The sequence below is a fragment of the Pyxicephalus adspersus genome, chromosome 8 (genome assembly GCF_032062135.1).
Source record: "Pyxicephalus adspersus chromosome 8, UCB_Pads_2.0, whole genome shotgun sequence".
Lineage (NCBI taxonomy): Eukaryota > Metazoa > Chordata > Amphibia > Anura > Pyxicephalidae > Pyxicephalus > Pyxicephalus adspersus.
Window position 1 is genome coordinate 46,001,130 of NC_092865.1, and position 14,127 is coordinate 46,015,256.

The 14,127-nt window shown below is 40.8% G+C and overlaps 1 protein-coding gene across 1 annotated transcript in view; it reads right to left on the reverse strand.

The window, feature by feature from the left end:
• The window catches only part of LOC140336951 (inter-alpha-trypsin inhibitor heavy chain H4-like), a 14,184-nt gene extending 1,531 nt beyond the window's left edge, over positions 1-12,653 (reverse strand). The window contains exons 1-13 of the mRNA XM_072420410.1: positions 12,517-12,653; positions 11,308-11,393; positions 10,011-10,121; positions 8,020-8,177; positions 7,176-7,280; positions 6,187-6,349; positions 4,821-4,931; positions 4,290-4,418; positions 3,605-3,721; positions 3,001-3,169; positions 1,962-2,087; positions 1,448-1,629; positions 1,006-1,191 (exon numbers count right to left, since the gene is read on the reverse strand). Of these exons, the coding sequence (XP_072276511.1) occupies positions 1,006-1,191; positions 1,448-1,629; positions 1,962-2,087; positions 3,001-3,169; positions 3,605-3,721; positions 4,290-4,418; positions 4,821-4,931; positions 6,187-6,349; positions 7,176-7,280; positions 8,020-8,177; positions 10,011-10,097 (1,533 nt within the window). The 5' untranslated portion in view covers positions 10,098-10,121; positions 11,308-11,393; positions 12,517-12,653. The remainder of the gene's footprint in view (positions 1-1,005; positions 1,192-1,447; positions 1,630-1,961; positions 2,088-3,000; positions 3,170-3,604; positions 3,722-4,289; positions 4,419-4,820; positions 4,932-6,186; positions 6,350-7,175; positions 7,281-8,019; positions 8,178-10,010; positions 10,122-11,307; positions 11,394-12,516) is intronic.
• Positions 12,654-14,127: the final 1,474 nt, after the last annotated feature.

Consider the following 14,127-nt stretch of genomic DNA (forward strand, 5'->3'; position numbering starts at 1 on the left):
AAATATATCTCCCTTCCACCTCCAATCCTGCCTTGGTGTCACAATATATATATATATATATATATATATATATATATATTATATCAAGATTTCGTTGTATTGAACTCAGTACAGCTATTTTGTGTTGAATCCAATACAAAATTATTAAAATTTCCCGCCGCTCCTCCTGCCCGCACCAGCACATGGACCAATGTCAGAGATCGTCACTGCATTCGCCGGCTGAAGATCGGAGAGAGAAGATGTGTCCCAAGGTCCTGCGGGGACCAGCAGGAAGCCAGGGGATGACAACGGATTAAGGTAAGTGGGGTTTTTTTTTTGTTTTAAGCGACCCTAAGTGTGACTCGGAATTACCGCTTTTTGCATGGAAAATCCACACTCAGGATTATGGTTAGGAGGGTAATACAGTCAAGGTCAATTTTGGGCGGAAGCCAATTAACCTAACTGCATGTTTTCAGAATGCAGGAGAGAAACAGAGTACACGGAGGAAACCCACACAAGCACTGGGAGGACCTGCAAACTCCATGCAGATACTGTCCTGGCCAAGATTTGAATCTTGCCTCCCACACATTGCTTCCTTAACTCTCCCTGCCCTGTTTATTTCAAGGCAGTAAGTTTGCACCAGCAGCCACTGATAGGGACAAGAGATGTTTCTGATTTTTTCTCAACTCAAAATTTATTTTGTTTTGTCTACTTAGAGCAGATAGAACAACATTTCTCAACTTTTGTAACATGGGAGAACCCTTGAATAATAAGGTCTTCAGGGAACACCTTCTATAAATACTATATCCACAGATTACAGAACATTAGTATGGTGGTCAGTGGGAAGAATTCCTCTTACATTGCTGGCCATTGGGAAGAATATCACCCTTACAGATAGCCAAACAGATCATTGGTGTCACCTAAACTGACCTGAAAGGTGCAAATTGCTCATTACTCAAAAAACCCAGCAACCTCTGGAGGAACCTTGATTGGGAAACACTGATGCTTTAAAAACTGACAACTCACTCCTTTGGCTTTCACCACTACTGAGAGGACTTCCAGGCTGTTGTTGGTTATGTGCCCAGCAACAATGATTTCTGAGCCTCGGTAGTAAAGTTTGAAGCTGTTCTGAGTGAGATAATTCACAGAGTTGTCCATGTACTGCAGGTGAACGTCCAAAAGCATTGGAAAAGCCACTTCATTATAAAAGCCCTGAAAGAGAAAAGGGAGATTTGTCTACTGTTAATCAACTTAACTATGGGTGGATTTATCCGCCAGTTGGCTCCTTATATCTCGGAGTTCTTACCAGCACAGTTCCTGGCTCTACTTCAGTCATCTGGGACATCAATATTTGGGACCTCAAATGAACAAGTCGCCACAAGCCAGATACAAATTGGGACGTGGCATTCTTTGAAAATTTAAAACTAACCATGGAAGGTTTCTAGGAATATCTATTTAGGCCAATCACCTGCAACTGGAGAGCAGAGTCAGAATCTTCATATATACGACGAGCAAGGCCACCATTCTGCAAGGCCAGCTTTTCCAAAAAGTTGTAATCCACATCATTGCCAAACCCCAGGCAGTAGAGTGAGACTCGGCCTTCCAGAAAGCGCTTCACATTGTCAATGATCTTTTCGTGGCTGGTGGTGCCTGTTGAACCAACAAATGCATATGACTTGTAAGAATGAAATCTATGGAATTATCCACCACCAGAGAGGAGACCCATAGAGGTGGTCAGAAGTTACCAAAGCTATTTCAAGATTTATTATTGCAAGTAGGAATGATTTTAATTATACAGTAGGCGTCCATGTCAACTATTTAAATATGCCAGGTGGGTAAGTGAACCTGTACATATGTATATATATATATATTATATTATATTATATATATTATATATAAGTCAAGGTCTTGGATCAGTGTGAACCCAGAAGCCATTCTGTTCTGCATAGGAAAGCAGCAATGTAGATCCCAGGTCTACTCACCAGAGGTTGGCTCTCCATCGGAAAGGAAAATGATTATTGAAGCACTGACTTCTGGCAACATACCATTAAAAATGGCATTGGTGAGCATTTTTGCTGCAGTCAGTAAAGCTGTATTGATGTCTGTACCTGAGATATGGATGGAGGAAAGAGACATAATCATTACATACATGGTATCTTGTGCCTAACCCATAAATACTGTTAATTAGTCATTTAGTCATTGTTTTCTATGTTTTTATTGGTCTTTAACTGAGTCACCACTGGAATGGAGGACCAGAGTGGGCTCCTATATCACTGCTGAGATGAAGAATCAGGCTGAGCTGACCTGCTGAGTCACTGCTGGGGGGGGGGGACATGTAGTGCTGAGATGCCAAGTTACTGCTTGAATGAAGGAGCAGAATGAGCTGAGCAGCTGTGTTGGGGGAGCTATGTTACTGTTACAGGTTGACAATCGAAAATCTGGCCATCGATAATCCGGATCTTTCAGTTTCCCAGCATGAATTTCAGATGGCATTTTCAATTCAGGGACTGTAGTACACTGTTTGGCCACTAATGTTTTGCTGGCGCTGGTCTGCAAAAACAGCTGTTAGGTCTTGCTTGAGACGTCCCTGCTGCCTGCTCCCTGTAACTGTGCCCGATGTCCGCGGGTGCTGCGAGAAGAAGGCTGGTCTGTGTGTGGAGGTAAGAATCCAGTGCGCCTCAGGTCTGGAGGTTGCCGGATTTTTGACTGTCAACCTGTACTAAATGGATCTAGGTGTTCTGAATTACTGCTATTCTATGAAACTGAGCTGAGCTAGTTTGGACAAAGACTTTAGTGCTTCTTCTGCGAGCTTTGTGGATAAATTACTCCACAGTGCCGGCAGCTACACAGGTCATTGGGGGTTTGTTTTAAAGCTCATTTACCATTTGCTATGAATACATATTACCACATTTATGTTCATGACCTGGTCACAGGTTCACTTTAGGCATCATCATCTAAAATATTGTGTTGATGAAATATCTCATCTTAAGTTTAAGGTGGAGCCTCGTGATGGTGTGTTACCTCCTCTTGCAGTGATTTGTGATACAAAATCCTTTGCCTTTTCAATATTCTCAGGTACGGCCTTAACCAGCTGATGATTCCACAGCTTAATGTCATCAGCAAATGTTATAATAGTAAAGTGATCATCTTTAGGCACATCCTCGAGAATCTTAAGGAAAGCTTCATGTGTCTGCATGACATTGAAAGACAGCATTAGTTTTGGGGAAATACGTGTAAAGACCTACAATTACATTATATGCTGCAGGAAAAAATATTATAAAACAAAAATTGCCTAAAAAGGGTCCTATATGAATAAAATAGAAAGTGATCAACTTTCCTGACACCCGTGCCCCTGACTTTCACTTCATCCAAGGCTACATATTAATATATAGTACTGGAAACGATCTTACAAAGTACATCAAATTCTAACCTATGAGAATGCCATTCTTTAGCCAATGCAGCATGCTGCAATGCAAGGAACCACATGCATGAACACAACATAACTTTGTGGGTTACAGATCTGGCCGCAAAATTGGGTCCATGGGGTACAGTCATGTGATGCCTTAAACATCTTAATTTACAAGAAATACACAAGTTGAAAATGTTTCTCCCAATTCAGGTTTACCTGTTTAATTTTTTTCCCAAACATTGAACCGCTGCGGTCAATAACAAACACAACATTCTTGGGAATCCGCTGGAGGCTCGGAGGAGCAAAATAATGTACAAAATACCCATTGATGACCTGTGGATGAAATAATTGAGATTTAAACATGTATGTGAACCATCTGTGTCACCAGGGGTAAAAAGCAAGATAAATACTACAGAGGTGTAACTCCAAAATAGTAAGTTGGGTGATGGCGACAAACAAGTTTAGATTCCAGACCAAAATGACTGACAATAGAAGAGATAACCAATCAATGATTGGAATGAGTACAGATTATGAATAAAAAACTGTCGAAACAATCTAAAGTCATAATGCAGTGTATAATGAGATAAAGTTTGGATTGACATCTGTTGACGGTATAAATCAATAGAATATCTAACAGGAGTATGCGGAATGTCCAGCAATCTGCTTAAGCACTCCGGGTTAGGGAAAGTGTGCTTTGCAGAGACTATAGATGCAATAATGACCAGCGCATGCTGAGGACTGAAGGCTGATTGTTACAAAAGTTCAGAATAAGTGTTAGTTTATAGATTTGCAACAACCCATTTATAAAAAATTATCCATGACAGCAGTGACCATCACAGCTATGCAGAGCCGATGCTGCAGGTGTGTCCAGAAGTATAAAGAAGACAATAATGCCACTTACCTGCAACTTCCCTGCAAGATTTTCTCTCTTAACGTCATATTGGATCTTAAGATCTCCATCCAAAAGAGTTTCAATGCAGTTAGGACATTTTCTCTGCTGGTTCATTGTTGGTTTAAATTCTATGTGAGCCTAAGAATGCACCACAGAATTCTATGTTATAAATACGATAGCATTACATATGTGACCCGTTCCCCAACCCTCCCATTCTCTACTGCTACATAACAAGAACAAATGACAGCATTTCTGCAAAACTGGTGCCACTGCTCCACCTACTTCCTGCGCTTTGGACTACTAGTGAGCTCCGGTGATCCTGAGCTCCAAAACTTTCTCACCTTGGGATTGGCTACAAAGCAACAATGTTGGAATCTGATCACTCTATGGGGAAAGAAGACTGATGCCTGATGACATCATCTGAGCCTAGGCAAAGTCACTGTCTGGAACTCACTGACAGCTTTTAATAAAAGATACTGTTGCTGTAAATTGTGACCACTTTAAGCAATGTAAAAATGAAACAGGGGGAATAGGTCTTACCTTTGTTTCTGTACGGTTTATTTTCACAATGTCTGCCAATTCGTTTGCCATAAAAGATCCATCGGCCTTTAAGAAGCTGATTCCCTGCGGCTCAATGATGTCCACATTTATCTGAAAATAAGCTCATACATTGATTCTGTCACTGAATCCTTCAAAATCCCAACCAGGAAAATGGGACTATAAAAGAATATTGGAAGGAAAGGCTACAGATACCCATCTTCACCTATTCCTACATAAATAATCATTTACATTGAAAATAACCCCCCCCTAAAAAAAAATTGTCCATAATATTGGCCTGAATCTGTGGCCATAGGGTCTTTTAAAGGTGCCACATCATTCCTAGAACCCACTAGTGCTAGGAAATCAGGGTTGAGCTCAGAATTTTCCTAGGGTTCCACCAGTTCATTAGATTTAAATTTGCCCAATTGTGGCTTCATTGCAAGATACCCCTGCCCTCAATAGTAAGTGCAGCCTTGATGGGTTGGGGTCCACTATTGGCTGTGTCCACCACTATACAAGACATTGGGGGTTCTTCTGGTGCCTGCGTCACTGCAGGGGGATGTGAATTATTTCTATCAGCTATTTAGTTGTGGGTTGTTCCAAGGATCCAGAACAAAACAATGTTTTCAAAAGTGTGTCAGCTGACATGGGGCAATTTAAAGCGTACCTAAACTCAGAAATTTCACTTTACATAAAAGGGTAGACAATCCTTTTATGTTAAGTAATAATTGTGGTATTTGTTTTTAAAAAAAAAAAAGGGTGCAACACCACCCCCTAATTCTTGACTGCCTTGGCGATCGAGAATGAATGGGAGTGCAAAGCCTCCTGGGATACCTATGTCACGCATCCCAGAAGGCTCATGGGTGCTCCTTCTGCGCATGTCCGAGCATCTCAGGCAGAAGGAGCCTTTTATTGCAAAGAGAAAATTTTGCTGATCTCACGCATGCGCAGTGAGATTGACAAGTTTTTTTTCCAACTTACGTCAACCGATCTCGCACCTGGATCGGGTGACGTAGGAAGAAGGACCAGGAAGATGAGGGGAAGATGGCGGCGCCCGGAGCACTGGCTTGGAGCTGGATGCCGGGACCACGCGGTACCTGACGCAAGACACCTCCGGATGGATCAGACTGCCCTGCGGGATTGAAGGTAAGTGTATTTATTTTTTTTTATGCACTTTTCAGTTTAGTTCCTTAAACCTTATTTTTTTTAATTACAGGTCTGGAAGCCAGGAAATGAAGCTGCGGGGACCTGAATGGGGGACTATGGCTGCATAAAGTAATAGGAAGTCACAGTGGGAAGGAGAAATGCAAGAGGGGGGATACGGAGAGTTTTGTTTTTTCTTGGCTTCATTGTTTATCTAACTCACCTGAAAGTTTTCCACAAGTCCTTGTGGTTTCACTCTTAAGTACAGCTCATACTTCCCCAGCTGCCGCTTTAATAACTCCTCATAGGTCAGTTTAAATGTTGCTTTTGCCAGAGCCCCGACATTGACCGAGACTTTAAAATGTTCCAATTTCCTTCCCGTAGATCTGTGCAGAAATGTAGAGGAAAACGGTATATACAATATATCTGTCAACATACCTTGTACATCTGGACTGCCTCCTTCCCATGCAGAAGTGCCCCCCATACTCATTACCTCATGTCCAGTGCTTGGCCTGGTGCCTCCTCCCATGACCGTCCCAGGGCCAAGTCTTCCTGGCTGTGGCTCTATGGCTATCAAGATGGCATGTTGGCAGGTAGCAGGGCTATGGAGGCTATTTGAACCTTTCCCTTTATGAAGGCCAGTTCAATGCACCTGAGTTAAAAAGCACTTTGTCTGATCTCCTAATTGTTGACCCCACCTAGAGACATGGCTACTCTCTTGCGTGTCTGGACCTCTTTCTGAACTTGACAACTCTCTCAATGGCCAAATTCAGTTCTATACTTCCAGTACAACTCTTGAACTGTTGCCTCTACAATGAAGTCCCAGTACCTGCCTGTGACTGGTGGGGTAACCTTGAGAGCCACGACCTGGTGTCAGTAAGGTAGTCCAGTAGACACTGGTTCTGACATCCCATCTTCCTTGGCTGGGTCAAAGATCAGGCTCTGCACCCTGAGTGACAACGCCTTACCTGCCATTGTGGTCTCATATATATATATCATAAGTTATTGTAGGAAAAGGTAACTGTAATGTATTTCCAAAAGTCACAAACAAACTAACATAAATTGTACAAGAGGGAAGGAATATAAAGGGAGAGAAGAAGGGAGATTGAGAGAGATCAAAGGAAAGGAGTGGAAATAGACAAAGAGGGGAGAAGAACCCAATATGGACTAAAAAAGAATATTCTAAAAAAAGCGTCATCCACTGATACCTACTGGACCAAACCAGCACTGTGCCCTCTGGAAATGGCTTTGTGATATATTTTCTTTGCTTCTGACTTTTCTTTCACAATTCCCACAGTTGTGTCATTGTCAATGGTCCTTTGAAAAGATTATATGGATGTCATTGTAATAGGGATTTCACAGGGAAAATACAGATTTTTACCAAAATTTCAAAGCCTCAGATTTCATTTTGACTGCTTGGGCAAAATTAGATTGGAAATAAAATTACAGCATTGCATGCTAACGGTATTGGGGTCACCAGGTCAGCACCAACATGACTATAGGGGCTTTTATAATAGGGGCTGTTTATAAACAAAGAGTTAGGGAATAGGGATAGGGTTAACATTAGGGTTAGTGTTCCTCTGATCCTGGAGAGGGTGGAACTAATGCCGAACTGATGCATTATACTTTTTTTTCTCCATACATTTCCTTGTAAAGTATTTTAAACTGATTTTTACTTGGAAAATATCTAAAATTCAATTTTTTGGTGATGTAAATGTACTTCATGCCTTCCCATTCCAGTGCTCTATGTATGAGGTAGGTGTGTCTGACCAGCTCTGTTAGATGGTATAGGGTGTTTAGCAGCTTGGTCAGATTCAGGTGTTCATTGGGTTTGGCAGCCATGTTTAGACACATTGGCATGATTTATTAATGTTTCCAAGGCTGAAGAAGATAGACTTCATGGACAAACCCGGGTAAATATGACATTCACTAAAAGATTCCCTGGTAGGGAATCAATTACTGTCATTGAAACACATGGACCTGGAGTACTCTCCATTTTTTTGGACATAGAGTATAGCCAGGAGTACAGTTTTAGAATGTTGTTTCAGAAACTCACATGCTGAAATTGGTGATGAATGCGGTTTTTGGCAGTTCTATGTCGAAGATGGCCTCCTGGGAGGAGTTGAGCAGGTTTTGGACCTCCGTGGTTATAAAAACTCTTGCAAACCGCGACGTCACCCGAGATTCGATGAGCATCCTCTGAATATCTATTTTCTGTGATACATATAATGCTTATGTAGACAATGTAAAGCTTCACAGAAGCATAACAAATCATTTAATCTATGAAGCTTTAAGTTACAATTTCACTGAATCTATTATATATAAATCACATGAAGTTTATGGATGTATAATCTATGAAACACACCAAATCTGTGTATCTATAATCTATGAATTGCATTGATTCTATGGGCCTGGTTTATTAAAGCTCTCCATGGCTGGAGAGGATACACTTTCATCAGTGAAGCTGAGTGATCCAGCAAACCTGGAATAACTGTGGTCCAGGATTAAAAACATATGCTAGAAAATAGCAAATAATTTTAAGAAATCCATTCCAGGTTTGCTGGATTACTCAGCTTTACTGTTGAAAGTGTATCCTCTCCAGCCTTGGAGAGTTTTAATAAATCATTTATATTTATAATCTATAAATATAACTGACGAATCAATAATCTAAGCATCACCTTAAATCTAAGCATCTACCGTATATTCTCACAGAGTTTATAAATCTATAATCTATAAAGCACATTGATTCTATTAATCTTCTATAGATAGTATCCTCTCCATCCTGCAAGTGCTTTCCTAAATCAAGCCCATTGTATCTAAAATCTACAAATCTTACTGAATTTGTGAATGTACAATCTGTAAAATATATCAAATTTAGGAATATACTGTATAGTCCTTGAATCACACGGAATCAGAAATCTATAAATCCCACCAAATATATGAATCACACTGACTCTAGGAATCTACAATCTATGAATCATTATGCATCACAATGGCCTTTTTTATTACATCTCTCTAAAACTGCAGAAGATAGACAATTATATAGGTAAATTGGTAAACCTGAATGGATTTGGAATAAATGGATTGAAAAAAATTGGCTATTAGTCGGCAAATGTTTTCAAGCCTGGACACGATTCATTCCAGGTTTGCTGGATCACCCATATTGCCCTTTGATAATCTATTCCATCCATTCCTACAGACCTTTAAAAAATAAAGCCCAATAACTCACTAACTCACTCACTAATTGTTTTGTGAATTGCAGCTTCCTGTGATGGGGTGACAACAATGCTGCACTGCTCTTGAATTCAAAGCACACTTGTCACTCTCGTGTGCCTGCTTACACTACTTACACTTTTGAGGTGAATACACAACAGCCCTACACCAACCCCATTATTTTATTTAAACAAAGTAGAATAAAATTTACAATAACAAAGTATACAAAAATTCATACAACAATCCAGTACATAAAAAGATACATAAAATAAAATGTATGATAAACAATCACAAGGATCACTGATTGCAATAAACAAAACAACCCGCAAATACACAAAAACACTTTACATTAATAAAAACAGATACAAAGTATGCAAAAAAAATTAATCTCAATATTCAAAATTCTCAATATTGAAAAAAATCATTCCTAGAAAATTGCACATTGAGCTCAACCAACAAATTTTAAAATTTTTACCTAAATTTCTGAAATTTCTATGGTAAAGAATTTGCCAGTTTTGCAGGGAAATTACTTCCGGCAAAAATTACCCATTGTCAGTGGGAAGAATAGGGGTAAGGTAATGATTTATGGTTATAACCGCATTGTGGGTTACATCTGTGTGATCAATCAGTAATGTCAATCAGTAAAATCAAAGTAAAATAATCTGTGTCGATTATTGCAATCAGTAAACTGCGGCCAATTTTAGCACAACATTTGCTTTAAAAATTGCCCGCCTGCACCCATCTTTATGATAAATGACGCATTATCTATCTGCCAGCACAGAATTATTAATCCCCTCCCTGGACTTTACAAAAAAGAGAAGAAAACCAATTTACCGATTTTTTGGTATCGCCAAGACACACACTGGAAACTGCGATAATAGCCAACGCCAAAATCCATAGCCTCTGCCTGGAGCTGCCCATCGTTCAACCTCAATCCAGGGAAATCTAGTCCAGAGAAGCAGAGAGCTTTGGTTTTTGGGATTAATCAGTAACCCCTCCCAGAGAACAGCAGAGGAACAAACAAGAATGTCAAACATTCATTTTGGAAATAAGGGATTTTGGAGTCACGGGTCTGAGCTTTATTATAATTTGCTACTGATCGGATTTTGCTACTTAGAAGGTAAGGAACCTGAAGGGTTAAGGTTAGGGGGTTAGGTTTAGTTTAGGGTTGGACACTGCAGCAGGATTTGGGTAAAGCCCTGGCCAAGGGGGAGGTAAAGGTTAGGCACTGTGAAGCAATGGGTTAAGTTTAAGGGTTTAGGTTCAGTTTAGGGTTGGACACTAGTAGCAGGGTAAAGGTAAAGCCCTGGCCAAGGTCAGGTAAGGTTAGGAACCAGGAAGCAAAGGGTTTAGGTTGGGGGGTTAGGTTCGATTTAGGGTTGGATACTAGGCAGGAGGGTTAAGGTAAAGCCCTGGTCAAGAGGAAGTTAAAATTAGACAACGAGAAGGAAAGGGTTAAGTTTAGGGGTTAGGTAATACTTAGGGTTGGACATTAGGCAGGAGGGTTAGGTAAAGCCCTGGTCAAGGGGGAGTTAAAGTTAGGCCTCGGGAAGGAAGGGGTTAAGGCTAGACACCAGGAAAGAGAGAGTTGAGGTAAGGCACAGGGCTGCTTAAATGAAGCAGACAATGAAGGAACATTTTCTGTAGAAGAAATTTTAAGAGCTGCTGATCTGTTCTTGTAAACAAGACTTTTAACCCTTTGTGTGTGATAATACGGAAGCACAGATGTTGGTTTGGAAGTCTGGGAATTGCAGCTTCCACCACAGCCTAATCACACAGGTATTTTATTAAGTAGATTCCCTGTAATCGGGCAGCCCACTGAAACTTGGAATGTTATTTTTGATCAGAGTAGTTGTATTGCCTGCCTATTCTTTTATCTTGCAGAAAACGTTTGCCTTTCCAGGACCCTGTTGCCTCCTTACCACAAGGTCTCATTCCTTTTATTGCACTGATAGCAGAAATAGTAAATCTACTGACAAAATAAGATTTTTTTTTAAAGGACCCGGGGGGTGCAGAAGCTGCAAAAAGAGCTCAGATGTGCTGCAGTGCCAACAGATGTGCTACAAGGAACATGTTGATAGAAGAAGTAAGTAGAGTGACAGAGAGATGAGGTCCCTGGGGTGGTGCTTACCTTTCACTGTCCAATCACAGACTAGGGGAGGGACAGACCTGACATTGTTTCCTAACTGCTGCAGAGATAAAATTAGGTCTTCATCTCTACAAAACAGAGTGGGAAAACAAATAAATCATTTGCAGGTAATGCAGTTATATCAAGGGTTCCTCTATGTTGAACAGGTTGATAAACTCTATATCATTATAGCAAATTACATTGTCATATCTAGGAACTGCTGGACCTGACGGAAATGCCAAATTTTACCTAAGGAGCGGCTTGGCATCTTAGCGCTCTGTAAACTTTAAACTTTTTATTCAAAGACTGAAAAATGCAGCACTGGCATAACATCCTACAGCACCCAGGGTAAAGGACAAAGTACAGCCCCCGCTATAACTTACTTCTGCAGCATAGGTTGCAGTTCTCACCCTGCCCAAGCTTGCCAGCTCTCCTGCCTCCTCCTCTTCCCAGCCCTGTGTATATAATAAAATACTGTACGTGCCTGACACCCAGCCATCATTTACTGACCAGATCCAAGCGGCTCCCAAGTGCATGTTGTCTCTGGTATTGTGCAATTCTCCTCTAGGTTCAGGGTCATAGATGACAAAAATAAACACACTGCAGTGACAGAACATGAAATCTCAACTGACCAAAGATCAGAAAGCTATCAGCTGCCAATGGGACTTGCCCCCCACCCCGGGCAGAAGCCCCCCGAGTTCTGAGCTGAATACAAGAAATGCATCGTATAGGGAGGGGTGCAGGGGATGTAGCTTGGAATCCCAAGTAGGGGATGTGCTGGGGACATAACGTTGTCCCTGTGCCCCTTCATTTTGGATACATCCTATCCCATCCCTGTCATTTTTTTGCTCCCCTCCCTGTCCCAATCTGTCACTGTACAGTTCTCTATTGTCCCTATTAAATCCCTATATGCCCCCACCATGCTTCCATTTAATTGTATGACCTTACCATCAAGATGTAATTTACCTATTTATCTTTATTGGTAACCAGCTATTATTCAGCCTTCTTGTATTCTATATCTATCTATCTATCTATCTATCTGTCTAATATCTATCTATCTATCTATCCATCCATCCATCCATCCATCCATCTATCTATCTATCCATCCACCTCCCACTCCCACTCTCTCCCTGGCATTATACTAGGCTGCAGGTAAAGTGTAACTCTAATTTTAATAAAGGGGGTGCATGCAGAGGGATGGGGTGCAGGTACTTGGCACAGGGGGTTAGGATTCTCCTCTTCTCTCCTTTCGCTGTCACCCATTTCCAGAACCCAGAGGGTCAACGACTCAGCCCAGCACTGGATCTCCAGCCAGAACCTCTCACAACCAGGACCACCACTGGATTTATTTCTCTGGCCTGGCAAGGGACAGTTAGAGCTGAGGGAAAGATGACCAATCAGGCTGCATGCATTGTTTTCTGGGTAAAAACAAGACTTGGCAGCTGGACTTCAGTGCCATCGAGTGGTGAAAAAAAAAAAGGCACAATGTTATGGCACGCTTATGGATGCCGATCAATGCTACTGCCGCAGCTTTGGCCCCTCTACCATTACAATCATACCTCACAATATTTCAAATGGCAAAAAGGGTCAAATACAGATGCAAAGTGTGCCATGGCAAACAGCGAGCATGGGAGAACTGCAGCTAAAGCATATTTGGTATCAGACCTATATCACTTGTTACTGCAAACCTTCTGAACTCAAGCTGATTTCATGTGAAAATAATGAGCTTCTCTTATCATTTCAGTTACATACAAAATAATCATGAAAGAAAAAGAATAAAGTTTATCCATAATAAAACTTATAGTAAAATTTTAATGATAACAATCCCAAAAGAGAAATTCTTTAGGTATAAAATATTCCGGATTACAACTTGAATCTTAAAAAGGTTGTGGGAAGGGGTAATCTCTCTCAGGTTTTCATTGTCCTTAGATTTCCTCTCCAAGGGACAATTATTGGGACAGGAAATGACTAACAATCAAACCAAATGTTACATAAACAGAAGATCATCCTAAGGTGGTTCTGTTCTGTTTTTCTTTGGTTCACACAGCCACAATGGAAACCCAAAATGTAAGTGGCTCTAAAGGGGGTTTTACTGTTCTGAATATTCCAAATCAATTGGAATTCTAATAATAAAGACAGGTAATAAAGACAGGTGTGGGGGAAATCCTGAAATCTGGTTCTGTTCTGTGCCAGTGGAGTTGTTTAGAAAAAACTAAACCATAATTTAGGATCAAACTGATAGAAACAGCACCGGAACATTCTATAAACTGCACTTGGAAAGGCTGTGAATCTTAACTTTGATGTCTTGAAGAATTATTGTGGGTAAACTCCAGTAAGAACCAAAAAAACCACCTGGAAGTTTTCCTGCATGAAAAGAGATTTACAAACTTCATACAGAAGCAATAAAATGCAAATACTGAACAGATAACAAAACAAACTGAAATCTATAAAGCCGCATATCAGGGAAATCTAAAACTTCACCGCAGCAGGAAGCTTTTGTGAGAGAACAAAACATTCAGCTGTAGATGAATACAAATCTGAGCGTAATAGAGGGCACAGACCAGACCGCTACCGGTCACCCAGATCAGAGCCATCAAAACATGAAAATAAAATTGGGAGAACGGATCTGCTCTGGTTATGTTATTACACTCTACCTGCAATCCTCTCACCCCTGGTTGTCCCCCAACACACTCCCTGCACTCCTCACCTTCTCATTTTCACCCAATACATTACCTGCACTCCTCACCTTCTCATTTTCACCCAATACATTACCTGTACTCCTCATCTCTTTATTTTCACCCAATACATTACCTGTACTCCTCA